This window comes from Lynx rufus, unplaced genomic scaffold (assembly GCF_022079265.1).
Source record: "Lynx rufus isolate CCGP_SWC_20201006 ecotype Redwood Valley unplaced genomic scaffold, mLynRuf1.p SCAF_11, whole genome shotgun sequence".
Classification (NCBI taxonomy): domain Eukaryota; kingdom Metazoa; phylum Chordata; class Mammalia; order Carnivora; family Felidae; genus Lynx; species Lynx rufus.
The window spans coordinates 31,349,538-31,367,325 of record NW_025814825.1 but is presented as its reverse complement, the minus strand read 5'-3'; the positions used below and the strand labels follow the sequence as shown (position 1 = coordinate 31,367,325).

Genomic DNA, 17,788 nt, shown 5'->3' with positions numbered 1-17,788 from the left:
TTTGAGATCTGTCGCAGACAAGTGGAGCATCAAGTAGTCAGTGAGGAGCTCTGGAAAGAGGTTGGGGCCAGGGACTCAGATGTACAGCCCTCAGCATCTAGATGCTACTTAAAACCATAAAATGGATGGGATGACCTGAGGAGTGAGCATGGAGACAGGAGAGAGGACGGGGACTGACAGTGGCTGCTCCATTGTAAGAGGCCAGCTAGAGAGGAGGAAGCAGCAGTGGGATTGAGCAGCACTCAGGAGATAGAAGGCGTCTAAGAGAACATGAGGTATGCTGGAAACTGCTGTGGAAAGAGGGATACATTATCTTAAATCCTGCTGATGTGTTAACTGTGATGAAGACAGGATTGACAACTGGGTTGGGAATGTGGAGGCCTTACATGATTTTGGTAAACATTGTTATGGAGTGTGGGTTAAAGACCAGTTTGGGGAGGATTCAAAAGAATGGGAGCAGAGGCCAGAGGCCATGACTATAGAAAAATTCTGGGCCATTTTACTTCAGAGAGAAGCAGAAAAATGGGGCAATAGTTGGAGAAAGAGTCAAAAGAAGGTGTTAAGACGGGAGAAATAACAGGCAAGACCTGTTGGAATAAAAGTGAATGATAGCTAGTACTGCAAGTGAAGTTTGGCATTGAATAAAGGCACGGATAAATAAGCTATAACGGCTGCCCAGTAGAACTTTCTGTGATAATGGAAATGTATATCTGTGCTGTCTTGCATTGTAGCCACGAGCCACGTGTTGATACTGATCACTTGCAATGTGACTGTTGTGACCGGGGGACTGAATTTAAAATTTTTAATTTTAATTAATTTCAGTAATATAATAAGTTATAGATATAATGATAACAAGCTATAATAAAAGGCTGAATGGGGGTGTAAACCCTGGTAGAGGAGTTGACTGTGGAAGTTCTTTTAGAGTACTTAGATCCTGAGTGAATTAAGAAACAGCAGCTGAGAGTGAGAATGAGGGAGGAGATACTGGATATTCAAAGAAAGGAAAAGTGTGAAACAATTGTTTGCAGAGTAAGAAAAGAAAGAAGTTAAGAGTGTTCGCTGACCAGCATGAAGGGCTGCTTTCAGAGTTGTTTGCGTTTGCTGTGCTTGGAGTAGCAAAGAAGAAAACAAACCGTAAAGATAAGAGTGCATGTTATTTTTAATAAGGATAAAACGTAAATGATTCTGTCCATGTTCCTCTATTGAGAAATTGCTTGTCTTAAAAATGTTAACCTTACATTTATTAAGATAACAGCTATGTGTTTTTTTCATTGTTCCCCCCCCCCCCACCTCATATATAGCTTAATCGAGCAGAATTTGAAGATCAAGATGATGAAGCCAGAGTTCAATATGAGGGTTTTCGACCTGGGATGTATGTTCGAATTGAGATAGAAAATGTCCCCTGTGAATTTGTGCTTAACTTCGACCCCCATTACCCAATGATTTTGGGTGGTTTGGGCAATAGCGAAGGCAATGTCGGATATGTACAGGTAGGTACCCTTTGCTGCATGCTTGACATTTGGGGTTCTTTGGATGTACTTCCACCAATAATCTTATTGAAATTGAAATCTCTTCTCCCCTCAGATGCGTCTGAAGAAACATCGTTGGTATAAGAAAATCCTCAAGTCCCGAGATCCAATCATTTTCTCTGTGGGGTGGAGGAGGTTTCAGACCATTCCACTCTATTACATCGAAGACCACAATGGGAGACAGAGGCTTCTAAAGTACACTCCACAGCATATGCATTGTGGAGCAACTTTTTGGGGTAATACGCTACTAGAATAAGCTGCTTGTAGATTGATTTAAACCGTTTACTCGTTATCGTTATGGTTTTGCTTTTCCCCATTAAATCTCAATTCATAAGATTTTTCTTTCTCTTTTTTTTGGATTGGAGTACATATTTAAAATAGAATCCAAAATTTGTGATTCACTGTATTTCTTTCTTTTTTTTTTTTTTTTCTATTTTCTTTAAGGTCCTATTACTCCACAGGGAACTGGGTTCTTGGCAGTACAGTCTGTTAGTGGCATAATGGTAAATATCTTGAATGTTTTATTTTCCAGATTATGTTTGAGGAATATATCTTAAATATGGAATATGTACATGAAACTTTAAGTTGCAAGTGACATGTTTTTAGTATTTATAGTAAGCTTCTCTTTGCTTTTAGTTTTCCTGTGTCTTTTTAAGTAAGGTGTGGGAATGGAGAAGGGAGAGGTAGAAGAATTATTATGGTACTGATAACATTTTATATTTGTATGCGTTTTTTGGACTTATTTTTCTAAAAATATTTAAGTGGTGCTCACCATGTACTAAGCGTTGTACTCGGCTCTAGGGATATACCGGATGCCAGGTAGACATAAGACTACCCCTTGGTACTGCTTGTTTAGCAGAGTATGTTCACACAGTCTTCGTTTGATCAATCAGAGCAGGTTTTATCGGCCCAGTTTGACATAAAAATTGAACAATGAGCAGATGGAATCTGACCTGGTGGTCTAAAATTTAATTTCTTAAACATTGTAACCAGATTTTCATATTGCTTTCCATTCTGAATCAGTCATTGTTGTGAAATTACGTGATTATGAAATCACCCTCTGGAGAATATTCAAGACATCATCATTAGTTTGGCTTATTACATGTATTATAGTTTCACATTGTTTTTGCTAAAATAATTGCTTTGCATGTTCACATATTCTTTCTTGTTCTTAGTTGATTGTAAGTGAAATGCACTGTGGTAATTTATTGCATCATAGAATTGTAGTTTTTCTCCTTGATGTTACTCCTGTATTCAAATTTTGGGGGTTCTTCCCAGCCTGATTTCCGGATAGCTGCCACAGGAGTTGTCCTTGATCTGGATAAATCCATAAAAATTGTGAAGAAATTAAAGCTAACTGGTTTTCCATATAAAATTTTCAAGAATACATCATTCATTAAGGTCCGTATATCTGTATATTCACGTTTATGAATGTATATTTTGTGAAAGAAGGAATGAAATACTTCTAAAATACAGTCTGATGCATTCAGAAGAGTATTGAAATCTTTTATAAACTTGGTCTTTGATATTGGTTTACTTCTTTATATTGGTTTCTGTTACTTAAGTATGCTCAGAAAAGTTTAAGATCAAGTTAACAGATATTTACTAATTGAGGCTATTCCTTATTCCATGTGAGACTGTGACAGAGCTAATAGTGAAAATATATAATCTCATTCACTGGGTTTTGTTTCCTGTCCTTTTGTTTTGTGTTAAGAAAAGGGGAAAATCATAGGTTTGTTAAATAGCTCAGTAGAAAAATAGACCAAGTATTTTGTAAAATACTTGTTGGCCAGGGGTACAGAGAAATGGACGCTCTGTTCTGCAGTGTAACGTGGGAGGGTGGTTTGAGTGGCATTTATTGAAAATTTTATTAGTAGGGTGTTTCCATTAAAAATACAGTGTTAAGATCATAAAATATTCTTTATATAAAGTAATAATATCACCAGCATTTATCCAACACTCATTATTTCCTGAGCACGTGCACCTAAGTCATAGGATATGAGCTGCAGTCCAGCGCTGTGAGATGACAGCAGAGGCTATCTAGGGCTGTTCAGTCTAGTACATATCTTTTTGATCTTTTCTTCTACAGAGATATCAGTGATGAGCATGCTAATGAACCTACAGTAGAATCTTAATATTATTTTGGGGAAAATGAAATAGAGTTGTATTCCTTTTGACGTAGTAGTTCACTCGTAGTGGGGAAAATACATTTTGATTATTTTATCACCATTAAATGAGTTGTTTTTTTAACCAAGGATTTACTTATAAACTAGGAAGTAACATATCTGATTTTGTGTTATGTGGGGTTTTTTTTTTTTTCTTATACCTGTAGGGAATGTTTAATTCTGCTTTGGAAGTGGCCAAATTTGAAGGTGCTGTGATTCGAACTGTCAGTGGCATAAGGGGACAGATCAAGAAAGCACTTCGGGCTCCAGAAGGAGCTTTCCGGGCCAGCTTTGAGGATAAGTTGTTGATGAGTGGTAAATATAATCGTGGTGTAATCATAACAGCATGTTACCGTTCGCTGTTGATTTCTAGCCAGTGTGGATTCAAGGCTGTAGTTTAGGTTTTAGAAAATTGGAATCAGCTCCAGCTCTCCCCAGTTGGAGCATCTTAGGCGGTGTACTAAGTCATGCTGTGTGTGGAGCCATGTGATTCAGACCCAGTAAGAGTTTTGTGATATTTAAAATTTTACTTGGTGAAGTCTCTCTTCAAATACCATGCAACTAACTAGAGAAGTTTGGGGTGAATGTTCATTTGTTTGACAGGATCGTTACGAATTTTCTTTTGAAAATGTTCAAGTAAATTACCTCTCTTTCCAGATATTGTCTTCATGAGGACTTGGTATCCCGTCTCCATTCCAGCCTTCTATAACCCAGTGACTTCTTTGTTGAAACCAGTTGGTGAGAAAGACACCTGGTCAGGAATGCGGACCACCGGTCAACTCCGGCTTGCCCATGGTGTCCGACTAAAGCCCAACAAGGATTCTTTGTATAAGGTATGGTCACACATGTGCTCTGTAGATGGGGGACATCCAGATGCTTTGTACATAATGTTTTTGAATGTTTTGAATTTTCAAGTAGGAAATCTAATGTTAAATTTGAATGAACATGGTGTATATTCATAGAGTATTTTGGCAAGAATGCAGGAAAGTGGTAATAGTTTTCGTGGGTTGGAAAGGAGACAGACTTTTCACTGTATACTCTTTTGAACTGTTTTTTTCCTGCCATATACATGTATTACTTTTAAAAACACTAATGTGCTAATTGTTATTGAAGCAATGTGGGTGGGTTTTTTTTGAAAGTTTTAATAAACTTTGTAGTGAAGTGTTAACATGCATACAGAAAACTACACAGATCATAAGCATACAGCTCATGAATTTTAACACACCCAAAATTGCTGTCACCTGGATCAAGCAATAGAATTACCAGCATAACAAAAGCCTCCCTTATGACTGCTAGTCAATACCCCATCTCTACCTCAGAGATAGCCACTATCTTGACTCCTGACAGGTAAATTATTTCTGCCTTTTTTTTGAGTTTTATAAAATACCGCATAAACTATTTTGCCTGTTTTCTTTCATTCGGTTTTATGAGACTCATTCGTGTTCTTTGTACAGCAGGCATTCACTTGTTACTGTCAAGTAGAATTGTATTATGTGACAATGTCAGTTTTATCCATTGATGGACATTATTTCCAGTTTTGGGCCATTATAAATGCTACCCTGAATACTTACGTGTGACTTGTTTGATATACATATGCACACATTTCTTTTACATAGACCCCCCAGGTTAGGATTGCCAGGTATAGGGTATGCATGTGTTCAGCTTCACTGGATGATGCTTGTAGTATTCTGGAGCCATACCAGGTTAGATTCCCACCACCAATAGTTGCCAGTAGTTGGCGTCATCACTATTTTTTTTTATTTTAAGTTCTCAGTGCCTGTCAAAATCCCATTTCATTTGGATTTTGGTCTTGGAGAACTTTTGTTATTTTCTTCACACGTTAATGCATTTGAAAAGATTTATTTTAATGCTGGGTATTTAATTGTTTTGTAATAAGAGGGTAGTTCAGGATATCAGTCTGCCATTCTGCCAGAAACAGAAGTTTCCCCGTCATTACTTTTTTAATGAAATAGTTAATAATACAGTTTTGAATTATGTTATGTGAATTTCTGTTAAAATGTATTACAGGATGTGGTACCTGTTGTCTAGCTTATGATGCTTAGTCTTTTTTTCAGAATGTGACTTCTCCAAGTTCCTTCATTCTAAGCATTTTAGGTTCCTAAATAGAGGAATATTGAGTATTATCATGGATGATGTCTTTCATAGTAAATTTAAAGACGTGGCAGAAATATTCTCTATATAGTTGATGTTGGCCTTGGTAAAGACCTAGGGCACGACTTTCAACTTATTAGTATTTTTGAGGCAGCTAAGAATTTTGATCATCTCAATTTAAGCAGAGAAATTAGACTCCTGTAAAAATTGAATGCAGAGGGTGTTTGGCCTTTGTGTCATTTTAATCTCCTTTTTCTCAGCTGGCTTTCCATTAGAAACAGAATAAAGTTAAACTTTTTAATGGCAGTCAGGGATGGGGACACTTCAGCTGCTGCTGATTGGAGGAAGAACTATGACCTTAAATTCACAGAGGTTGACTGTGAAGATGAACAGCTAGATTATTCTTCAGATACAAGAAACTACCTCAGTGTCCCCAAAATAAGGCGTGGGTTTTCCATTAAAAGAAACTTTGGATCTGTTCATCTGCTCTGTTGAGATTCCCATAGTTCATACCATAGACATGGACACAGTTGTTTTTTTGGAAGAACTATCAATATATTCTATGTATTTCTCTGTTTTGCAACAGAGAAGTATACATTCATTGAGGCAATCCATATTTGATAGACAATTGAATCCTCATTTCTGATGATCAGCAGACTCTGGTGTTACTGATCATATGGAAAAATCAATTCACTGAGAAGATTTTAGGCAAGTTTTAAATGCATATAGAGCATCATTCAAATACATCACTGTCTTTATTTTTCTTTTCAGCCAATCCTGAGGCAAAAGAAACATTTTAATTCACTGCACATTCCAAAAGCCTTGCAGAAGGCCCTGCCATTTAAGAACAAGCCCAAGACCCAAGCAAAGGCAGGCAAGATACCGAAGGACAGGCGGAGACCAGCCGTCATACGGGAACCTCATGAAAGGAAGGTACTGTCGATAATGGCTTCCTGCATCTTGCATTTAGATGTGAAAATAGCACTTTCAAGTAGCACATGTGGTGCTTCTGCATTCTCATTTTTCATTGGGAAAGGGTAAGGGCCAGACTTATTCAAGGCACTAGCACCAAAATTTAGAGGAGAGGCCAGAGTCTATTTCCCTTTTGTTTAGTCATGCTGTGTCTTACACATTTTAATGGGGGAGTAACGGAAGCATCCAGCTGGCAAATCACTGTATCGTAGTTGTCCATAGTATCCAGAGTGATTAACAGAGGTGGTTTTGTGGTGAAAGCCGTTATTTAAGTATTTTGCTCTAGATACGCTCCTATTTCTGCTTCCATGCAAATTATGATGTCCTAGTTCAGGGTAAATTTTTCGTAGGTTAATGTTCATTTGGATCATGGATTGCTTCTAGTTTTGATACATCAGCTGAGGTGTTTAGGCCCCTGGAAACTTAGAAGGAAAGCATGCTGTAAGAGTATTCTGATGCTCATGTTTTGTCCTTGTCAGATCCTTGCACTGCTGGATGCTCTAAGTACGGTGCACAGTCAGAAGATGAAGAAGGCCAAGGAACAACGGCATTTGCACAATAAAGAACACTTCAAGGTGAAGCAGAAGGAGGAAGAAGAGAAACTGAAGCGACAGAAGGACCTCAGGAAGAAGCTCTTCCGAATTCAGGGTCAAAAAGAAAGGAGAAATCAGAAGTCCAGCCTGAAGGGGTCTGGGGAGCCATCAAAATGAGCTTTAAACAGATAGTCTTTGCATCTGCAGAGGTGGATGGTTTCAAATAGTACAGTACCTGTAAATGACAGCAGGGCACTGGAGCCCAAGGAAGACCCCTTTGTTGGATATGTTGCCCAGACTGTGCCTTTGAGAAGAGAAATGGAGACTCAGCTGATAGGACGCCCATTCATTCTCAGAGCCTAGGTTGTGTCAAGATTTAAAGCAATATTATTTATGGTTTTGTAGATTCCTTCACATTCCTCTTACCTTAGTTTTCATTTTTTGTGCTACAAAAATATTACTAAAATACTTAATTTTGGCTTAATAGTTTTCATCAGGGATGAATGCTTGATGATTGTGGATAAATTGCTGATTCTGCCATCCTCACGATGCGTCCTCCAAAGGGGAAAAAATATTAACTTGAAAACTCAGCTTTCAAATGTTAGAAAGGAGTGTATGGTTCAGTGCACAGCTGTTTCCCAGAGGCCATGTGATGGGTAATAGCGCAACAGGCTGACCTGACTGCACATAGAAGAATCCAGCTGCTTCTATTAATTTATGTCACCATATATGGGGCTAGTTTTGATCTGTTAAAACAAATTAATAAAAAAATATTTTAAAATTTTCTCAGCTTTCATTTCTTACATGGTAAAAATTGATAGATACAACCCACTTGAAGAAAAACTCTTTGAAGTCCTTCAGTCATTTTTAAGAGTGTAATAAGGATCTGGAGATCCAAGCCCTAAACTACTCCCTTCTGAGGTGACCACCTGTGCTGCTCACTATGGTGTATCCAGAACCGAATGCTATTGGTGCCAGGCATCTTACAGGAGTACAATAAGTGCAGGGATGAATTAATTAAATTCCTGCTCTATCACTAAATGTGCTTCGATTTTTCCATAACTGCCAATACGCTGTGGCCTGGCAGCAAAGCATATAGGGGGACAGAAGGGGGGCTGCCGCCGAGCTTTCTGCCTCCTCCCTTTGCCTTGTGGAGCACACTTTACCTGCCCGAGACCCAAGGTGGCTTGCCAGTCTCAGGTGGGAGCACTTGAATGTGATAATGTGCCTTACAAACTAATTTCTGGCAAAGGTAACCGTGTAATGATATCCTGGTAGGGAACTTGTTACCTAGGTGGAGCTATTTTACCATCATCTTAAATTTCTTTTCCTTTCGGCGGGCTTCTGACGGAAGAGAGAACTGAAGACTGGCCTGGTGCACAAGGCTGGCTCAAATCAAGGATACCCATCCCAGCCCACGAGACCTTCTGCCCTCCACTGAGGGTAGGCAGTGAGAACCCCAGCCTGGAGGGCCATCCATGCCTGCTCTGGATAATGCCCTCTGCATCTGATAGAAATATGATGCTACCACGTTGACTAATGCAAGGGAAAAGGAAACAGGTGAAACGAACTTTAGTATTCTTATTTTTAAGCCATTATATCTAACATGTTATTATAACATACAGCCTGTGTTTTTATATAATGAGATACTTGACATTTCTATTTTTTGTGGAGTCTTTGAAATTTCGTATGCACTTTACTTTTACAGTGCCTCTCAATTCAGATGCTAAATTTTGTGGAAATACTTGATCTGTATTTAGATTTCATTAAGTTTATAGTTTAAAGAACAAGATTCATACCCCCTCATTGTTTTAAATATGACTACTGAACTTGGTACTGGTTTTTAAGTTGAAATTAATTAAAATTAAACAAAACAAAATGTCCAGTTCTCAGCAGCAGTCATGCATTTCAGTTGCTTGATGGACTGCATGGCCAGTAGCTACGTTGAGGACAGTGTGGCTCTACAGTGTAGAAGGTCAGGAAAGGCTTCCTTAAAGGAAGCAGGTTAACTTGGCAAAAGGTAGGACTGGGAAGGGGAAGAGTGTGTCAGCCAATAGAAATGTACGTCCAAAGGCCTTGGGCACAACGCAGCTCGATACCTGCAAGCCGCTGTGTTTGAAGCCAGGATGGACACAGGGTTGCAGGAAGCTGCAGGGGAAGATAGAGAAGGAAACGGAGAGACAGGCAACGAAGCTGCATTAAGTTACTGTCTTTATCCCAAGATACTGGAAAGCCCTTGGAGGATACTTAGTTGGGACAATATGGTCAGATTTGTATTTTTGAAAAATTCCCATTACTGCTGGGTAGAGACTAATTTGGAGGGAATCCAGGGATAAGTCTTGGAAGTAGGCTGAGGCAGGAAGGTGGTACAGAGATGGAGAAGTGGTAGATGCTAGAGCTTTAGGATGTAACACGGGAGGTATGTTGGATCTGAGAGTTGTGGGGAGCAAGGGGTTTTCAGGAGACCCCCCTGATTCCTAGGTGTCTGGCTTACACTGAGGATTTTGCTGTCTGGGCTGCTGGGTAGTGAGGAACTTGGTTTTAGGAAATGGTACCTGTGGGACAGCATATAGATACGTCTGAAGAGGTAGTTAGGAATACTGTCTGAAGCTCAGGTTGACATCCTATCTGGGCTTAAAATGCATTGCTAAGAGACAGCAACACCTTCCTGGAAGTGGATGGAGTTACCTAGGGAGGAGTCAAAATTGAACACGGGTGGGTCTTAGTCCAGCATTCTTCCCATTAGGTCAATATTATCACATACCTCAAAATCACCCAGTCCAACCCGCATATGCAGAGCAGCCCAAGAAGCCCAAGGGATCCTGCTGCAGTTCACGTGACTAGAGCTGAGCAGGTCCAGTCAAGCACAGCTGTGCATAGAAGCCAGACATGTAAGTGACATCAACAAATAGGACAGCCTGTCTTTTCTGTGGGCAGACTTGACCATCCCAGGAGCTGAGGTGGAGGAAGGGTCTGGGTAGTGGACTCCAGTGTCCACACCACTCACTGTGATGTGACTCTGCACAAGTTCATGAGTATCTCTGAGTATCTTCAGGTTCCTTGACCGCAAGATAGAGATAATAAACCAATCGTGCAGTCTGTGAGGATTTAATGAGACTACATTCGAAGTGACTGCTACAGAACAGATTTTCAAAGTTAGATTTCCTGTCTGGTCCTGTTTTAAAGAGGTGTGTAGGTCTCTGTATTTTAGCATGTATATAGATTCATGTCACCAGTACCACAACTAAGATCCCAATCAGTCCTCTCTCTCCCAAGCACTAACTCATGCAATGTAGCCCTCCCAGCTCTCCTCCACCCCACCCTGCTACCTACTGACATATTTTTCCACACCATAGCTTTGTTTTGAGAATGTCATGTAAGTAGAAGCATGAGGTACGTAATCTCTTGTAATCGGTTACTTTTGCTGAGCATCGTACCTTTGAAATTCATCCCAATTCTTCTGTGTATTGTTGATGCTGTCCTTTTGATTATTGAATAGTATCCAACGGTACAGATGGGCCACAGCTGGTCATCCATTCACCAGTGGAAGGACAGTGTGGTTTTTCCCATTTTTTTTTACAATTATGAATATAGCTGCTATAAACATTTGTGTGGAGGTTTTTGTGTGAACATAAGATTTCATTACTGCAGCGTAAATACCTTGGAGTACGTCATATGGTCTAATGTAGCTGTCAGACTCTTCCAGAGTGGCTGTTCCATTTTTGCATTCACACCAGCAATTAAAGAGAGTTTTAGCACTCTGCCTGTTCATCATCACTTGGTATTGCCAGTGCTTTTTACATTAGCCATGCTACTGGGTACTGTGGAGAAAGAGGATCTCTTACTTGCCTTTCATATACAGTGACCTCTTTAGTGAACTTTAGGTTCAAGCCTTTGCCTGCTTTTTATTTGGATGTGTTTTTTTCTTAATGTTTTAATTTATTTTTAGAGCATGTGAGCCAGGGAAGGGCAGAAAGAAGGGGACAGAGGATCCAAAGCGGGCTCTGCACTGGCAGCAGTGAGCCTGATGCGGGGCCTGAACTCATGAACCGTGAGATCATGACCTGAGCCAAAGTCGGATGCTCAACCGACTGAGCCACGCAGGCACCCCTGGATTTTTTTTTAAATCTAATTATTTATTTTTTATAATTTACATCCAAGTTAGCACATGGTGCAACAATGATTTCAGGAGTAGATTCCTTAATGCCCCTTAGCCATTTAGCCCATCCCCCCTCCCACAACCCCTCCAGCAACCCGTTGTTTGTTCCCTATATTTATGAGACTCTTCTGTTTTGTCCCCCTCCCTGTTTTTATATTATTTTTCTTCTCTTCCCTTATGTTCATCTGTTTTGTATCTTAAAGTCCTCATATGAGTGAAATCATGTGATAATTGTCTTTCTTCAATTGACAAATTTCACTTAGTATACCCTCCAGTTCCATCCATGTAGTTGCAAATGGCAAGATTTCATTCTTTTTGATTGCCAAGTAATATTCCATTGTATATATATACCACATCTTCGTTATCCATTCATCCATCAATGGACATTTGGGCTCTTTCCATACTTTGGCTATTGTCGATAGTGCTGCTATAAACATGGGGGTGCATGTGTCCCTTCAAAACAGCACACCTGTATCCCTTGGATAAATACCTAGCAGTACAATTGCTGGGTCATAGGGTAGTTCTATTTTGATTTTTTGAGGAACTTCCATACTGTTTTCCAGAGTGGCTGCACCAGTTTGCATTCCCACCAGCAGTGCAAAAGAGATCCTCTTTCTCTGCATCCTCACCAACACCTGTTGTTGCCTCAGTTGTTAATGTTAGCCATTCTGATTGGTGTGAGGTAGTAGCTCATTGTGGTTTTGATTCATATTTTGAGTGATGTTGAGCATTTTTTCATGTGTCGGTTGGCCATCTGGATGTCTTCTTTGGAGAAGTGTCAATTCATGGCTTTTGCCCATTTCTTCACTGGATTATTTGTTTTTTGGGTATCAAGTTTGATAAGCTCTCTACAGATTTTGGATACTAACCCTTTATCTGATATGTCATTTGCAAATATCTTTTCCCATTCCATCAGTTGCCTTTTAGTTTTGCTGATTGTTTCCTTCACTGTGCAGAAGCTTTTTATTTTGATGAGGTCCCAATAGTTCATTTTTACTTTCGTTTCCCTTATCTCCAGAGACATGTTGAGTAAGAAGTTGCTGCAGACAAGATCAAAGAGGTTTTTGCCTGCTTTCTCCTCGAGGATTTTGATGGCTTCCTGTCTTACATTGAGGTCTTTCATCCATTTTGAGTTTATTTTTGTGTATGGTGTAAGAAAGTGATCCAGGTTCATTTTTCTGCATGTTGCTGTCCAGTTTTCCCCAGCATCATTTGCTGAAGAGACTGTCTTTATTCCATTGGATATTCTTTCCTGCTTTATCAAAGATTAGTTGGCCATACGTTTGTGGGTCCATTTCTGGGTTTTCTATTCTGTTCCATTGATCTGAGTGTCTGTTTTTGTGCCACTACCATACTGTCTTGATGATTACAGCTTTGTAATACGTCTTGAAGTCCGGGATTGTGATGCCTCCAGCTTTAGTTTTCTTTTTCAAGATTGCTTTGGCTATTTGGGGTCTTTTCTGGTTCCATACAAATTTTAGGATTGTTTGGTCTAGCTATGTGATGAATGCTGGTGTTATTTTGTTAGGGATTGTGTTGAATATGTAGATTGCTTTGGGTAGTTTTGACATTTAACAATATTTGTTCTTCCTATCCAGGAGCATGGAGTATTTTTCCTTTTTTGTGTGTGTGTCTTCTTCAATTTCTTTCATAAGCTTTCTGTAGTTTTCAGTGTATAGATTTTTACCTCTTTGGTTAGACTTATTCCTAGGTATTTTATGGTTTTTGGTGCAATTGTAAATGGGATTGATTCCTTTATTTCTCTTTCTGTTGCTTCATTATTGGTGTGTAGGAATGCAACTGATTTCTGTGCATTGATTTTATATCCTGCAACTTTGTTGAATTCATGGATCAGTTCTAGCATTTTTTTTGGTGGAATATTTTGTGTTTTCCATATAGAGTGTCATGTCATCTGCAAAGAGTGGAAGTTTGACCTCTCCTGGCCAATTTGTATGCCTTTTATTTCTTTGTGTTGCCTAATTGCTGAGGCTAAGACTTACAATACTATGTTGAATAACAGTGGTGAGAGTGAACATCCCTGTCTTGTTCCTGACCTTAGGGGGAAGGCTCTCAGTTTTTCCCCATTGAGGATGATATTAGCATTGGGTCTTACATATATGGCTTTTATGATCTTGAGGTATGATCCTTCTATCCTTACTTTATTGAGGGTTTTTATCAAGAAAGGATACTATATTTTGTCAAATGCTTTCTCTGCATCTATTGAGAGGATCATGTGGTTCTTGTCCTTTCTTTTATTGATGTGATGAATCATGTTGATTGCTTTGCGGATATTGAACCAGCCCTGTATCTGAGATATAAATCCCACTTGGTCGTGGTGAATAATTTTTTTAATGTATTGTTGGATCCGGTTGGCTACTATCTTGTTGAGGATTTTTGCATCCATGTTCATCAAGGAAATTGGTCTATAGTTCTCTTTGGTTTTGGGATCGAAAGCGTTTGGGAGTTTTCCTTCTGTTTCTATTTTCTGGAACAGCTTCAAGAGAATAGGTGTTAACTCTTCTTTAAATGTTTGGTAGAATTCTTCTGGAAAGTTATCTGGCCCTGGATCCTTGTTTTTTGGGGAGATTTTTGATTATGAATTCAATTTCTTTACTGCTTATGGGTCTGTTCAAATTTTCTCTTTCTTCCTGTTTCAGTTTTGGTAGTTCATGTTTCTAGGAATTTGTCCATTTCTTCCAGATTGTCCATTTTATGGGCATATAATTGCTTGTAATATTCTCTTATTATTGTTTGTATTTCTGCTGTGTTGATTGTGATCTCTCCTCTTTCATTCTTGATTTTATTTATTTGGATCCTTTCCTTTTTCTTTTTGATTAAATTGGCTAGGGGGTTATCAATTTTGTTAATTCTTTCAATGAACCAGCTTCTGGTTTCGTAGATCTGTTCGGTTTTGGTTTTGGTATTGATAGCATTGATTTCTGCTCTAATCTTTATTATTTCCTGTCTTCTGCTGGTTTTGGGTTTTATTTGCTGTTCTTTTTCCAGCTCTTAAAGGTATAAGATTAGGCTGTGTATCTGATACCTTTATTCCTTCTTCAGGAATACCTGGATTGGTATATACTTCCCTCTTATGACCACCTTTGCTGTCTCTCAGAGGTATTGGGCTGTGGTGTTACCATTTTCATTGGCTTCTATGTACTTTTTAATTTCCTCTTTAACTTCTTGGTTGACCCATTCATTCTTTAGTAGGATGGTTTTTAGTCTCCAAGTATTTGTTATCTTTCCACATTTTTTCTTGTGATCAATTTTGAGTTTCATAGCGTTGTGATATGAAAATATGTGTGGTGTGATCTCGATCTTTTTGTATTTGTTGAAGGCTGATTTGTGTCCCAGTATGTGATCTATTTTGGAGAACATTCCATGTGCACTGGAGAAGAATGTGTATTCTGCTGCTTTAGGATGAAATGTTCTGAATATATCTGTTAAGTCCATCCAGTCCAGTGTGTCATTCAAAGCTATTGTTTCCTTGTTGGTTTTGTGTTTAGATGATCTGTCCATTGCTGCAAGTGGGGTGTTGAAGTTCCCTACTATTATGGTATTATCAGTGGGTCTCTTTATGTTGTAATTAACTGATTTATATATTTGGGTGCTATCACATTTGGAGCATAAATGTTTACAACTGTTAGGTCTTCTTGGTGGATAGACCCCTTAATTATGATATAATGCCCTTCTTCATCTCTTGTTAGAGTCTTTATTTTAAAGTCTAGTTTGTCTGATATAAGTATGGCTACTCTGGCTTTCTTTGGGTGACCATTAGCATGATAGATTGTTCTCCATCCCCTTACTTTCAAGCTGAAGGTGTCTTTAGGTCTAAAGTGGGTCTCTTGTAAACAGCATATAGATGGATCTTGTTTTCTTATCCATTCTATTATCCTGTGTCTTTTGATTAGAGCATTTAGTCCATTGATGTTTAAAGTGAATACTGAAATATATGAATTTATTGCCATTGTGTTGCCTGTGGAGTTGTAGTTTCTGGTGGTATTCTCTGGTTCTTTCTAGTCTTTGTTGTTTTTGGTCTTTTTTGTACTTTCCATCTTTTCTTCCTTTAGAGAGTCCCCCTTAAAATTTCTTGCAGTGCTGGTTTAGTGGTCAGGAACTCCTTTAATTTTTGTTTGTCTGGGAAACGTTTTATCTCTCCTATTTTGAATGACAGACTTCCTAGATAAAGAATTAATTCTTGGCTCATATTTTTCCAATTCAGCACATTGAATATATCCTGCCACTCCTTTCTGGCCTGCCAAGTTTCTGTGGATAGGTCTGCTCCAAACCTGATCTGTTTTCCCTTGTAGGTTAAGGACTTGTTTTACCCTTGCTGCTTTCATAATTCTTTCCTTTTCTGAGTATTTTGTGAATTTGATCTATGATATGCCTTGATCAGTTTTTGTTGAATCTAATGGGAGTCCTCTGTGCTTCCCGAATTTGATGTCTGTGTCTTTCCCCAGGTTAGGAAGTTTTCTGCTATGATTTGCTCATATAACCCTTCAACTTCTTTTTCTCTCTCTTCATCTTCTGAGACCCCTATGATTCTGTTGTTGTTCCTTTTTAATGAGTCACTGATTTCTCTAATTCTTAAATCGTGTTCTTTTGCCTTAGTCTCCCCCTTTTTTTTTCTAATTCATTGTTCTCCATAAGTTTGTCCTCTACATTGCTGATTTGCTGCTCTGCTTCATCCATCCTTGCTGCTGTGGCACCATTCGAGATAGCAGCTCAGTTATAGCATTTTTAATTTCATCCTGACTAGCTTTTATCTCCACAGAAAGGGATTCTAATCTGTTTTCAACCCCAGCTAGTATTCTTATTATCATGACTCTAAATTCTGATTCAGACATCTTGCCTGTATCTGTAATGATTAAGTCCCTGGCTGTCATTTCTTCCTGTTCTTTCTTTTGGGGTGAATTCCTGTTTCATCATTTTGAAGGAAGAAAAGGAATTAATAAGACAAAAAATTAAAATTAAAAAATTGAAAACAACACAAAAAAATCAAATAAAGGATGCTAGATCCTAGGTGTATTTTGATCTGGTTGCTGAAAGGAGATTGAATAGATTAGAGAATAAAGGGAAAGATAAGAAAAGCAAAAAAAAGAAGAATGTTTGAAAATTTGAAAAAAATGAATATAATGAAATAGGATAAAATGAAATGATGGAAGTAAAATAGAATTTGAAAAATTTACAACAAAGTAAAAATGTAGAAAAAAATTAAAAATATTTTCAATAAAAATGGAAAATAAAGATAAATTTTTTCTCTTTCTGTATTCAAGAATAAGAAAAGTGAAAAAAGAAATTGAATAGATGGACCAGCAAACAGACTTAAGCATGATTGAAATTACATTGGTTTCCCCTACAGGTCAAACTATGAAGCACTTTATAGTTCATAAACCAAGCAGGCGAAGAGACTTGTGGTGTTCCTGAAGAGCAAGGTTGGCCCAGTTGGACGGGGCTTAGTGTAACGGCTCCATTCTCCACTAGATGGCGCTGCTTAGCTTACTGGGGTGTATTGTTGTGGCACATGTAGGTATGTATGCTGATGTGTAGGAGGGGTGAAAATGGCGTCACCCAGCTACCAGTCTCTAGTTTTGGAACTCTGTTCTCCCCAACCAGCAATCACACACCCTGCCCTTTTCTCTGGCTTCCTTCCACTCCTGGCTTTTACACCATCCGTGACCAAGCCATCAGGTTGCCAGGCAGCACCCGCTTCCTGAGTTTTATCTCAGATGTGGCTATATTTCCCAACCCCTCACTTCTGAGGGACTGCTGCTTTGACCTGTTCTGACCCTCTGGGGGAGGGTCTCACTGAGCAATGGCTGGGTGCTGGTCCTCCCCCAGGAATGTTCGTGAGACTGTGCTGCTGCCAGTGCCCAGAGACTGCGTCTGGGTGCCAGCCCACCCCAGAAAAAGTTCACGCGATTGTGTAACAGCAGTGTTTCAGGGATTATGGTAAATCACAACACGCATCTGGCACCAGGCTTCTCCCTTAACGTCCTTGTCCTAGCACCAGTGAATGTGGTTGTTCTCCAGAGTACGCTGGGACCTTTGCTGTGGCAGCACAGCCTTTACCCAATGTCCTCCCCACAGGGGAACTACCTCTCCCCGTGTGGCCTGAGGACCCCTGGACCTCACTGTCTGCTCCTGGGCATTCTCCCTTCCCACCAGAGCTCTGCCAGGTATCAAGCTGGAGAGTTTCAGACTCTGCACTCCCCCTGTTTATAGAATCTTAATGGAATTTAAACCCTCTCCTTTCTCCTGTCTCCCTTTTTTGTTCCGTCCCTGCGGCTGTTTCCACTTTTATACTTTCTTTCC

General features: G+C 39.2%; 1 protein-coding gene across 2 annotated transcripts in view; it reads left to right on the top strand.

Annotated features, from left to right (window-relative positions):
- Nucleotides 1-8,092, top strand: part of BMS1 (BMS1 ribosome biogenesis factor) — a 79,874-nt gene extending 71,782 nt beyond the window's left edge. For both annotated transcript variants that reach the window (XM_047073146.1, XM_047073147.1), the window contains 8 exons: nt 1,302-1,490; nt 1,585-1,765; nt 1,974-2,032; nt 2,808-2,930; nt 3,862-4,009; nt 4,352-4,527; nt 6,578-6,739; nt 7,258-8,092. In XM_047073146.1, coding sequence (XP_046929102.1) covers nt 1,302-1,490; nt 1,585-1,765; nt 1,974-2,032; nt 2,808-2,930; nt 3,862-4,009; nt 4,352-4,527; nt 6,578-6,739; nt 7,258-7,488 — 1,269 coding nt within the window. In that variant the 3' untranslated portion in view covers nt 7,489-8,092. The remainder of the gene's footprint in view (nt 1-1,301; nt 1,491-1,584; nt 1,766-1,973; nt 2,033-2,807; nt 2,931-3,861; nt 4,010-4,351; nt 4,528-6,577; nt 6,740-7,257) is intronic.
- The last annotated feature ends 9,696 nt before the right edge of the window (nt 8,093-17,788 follow it).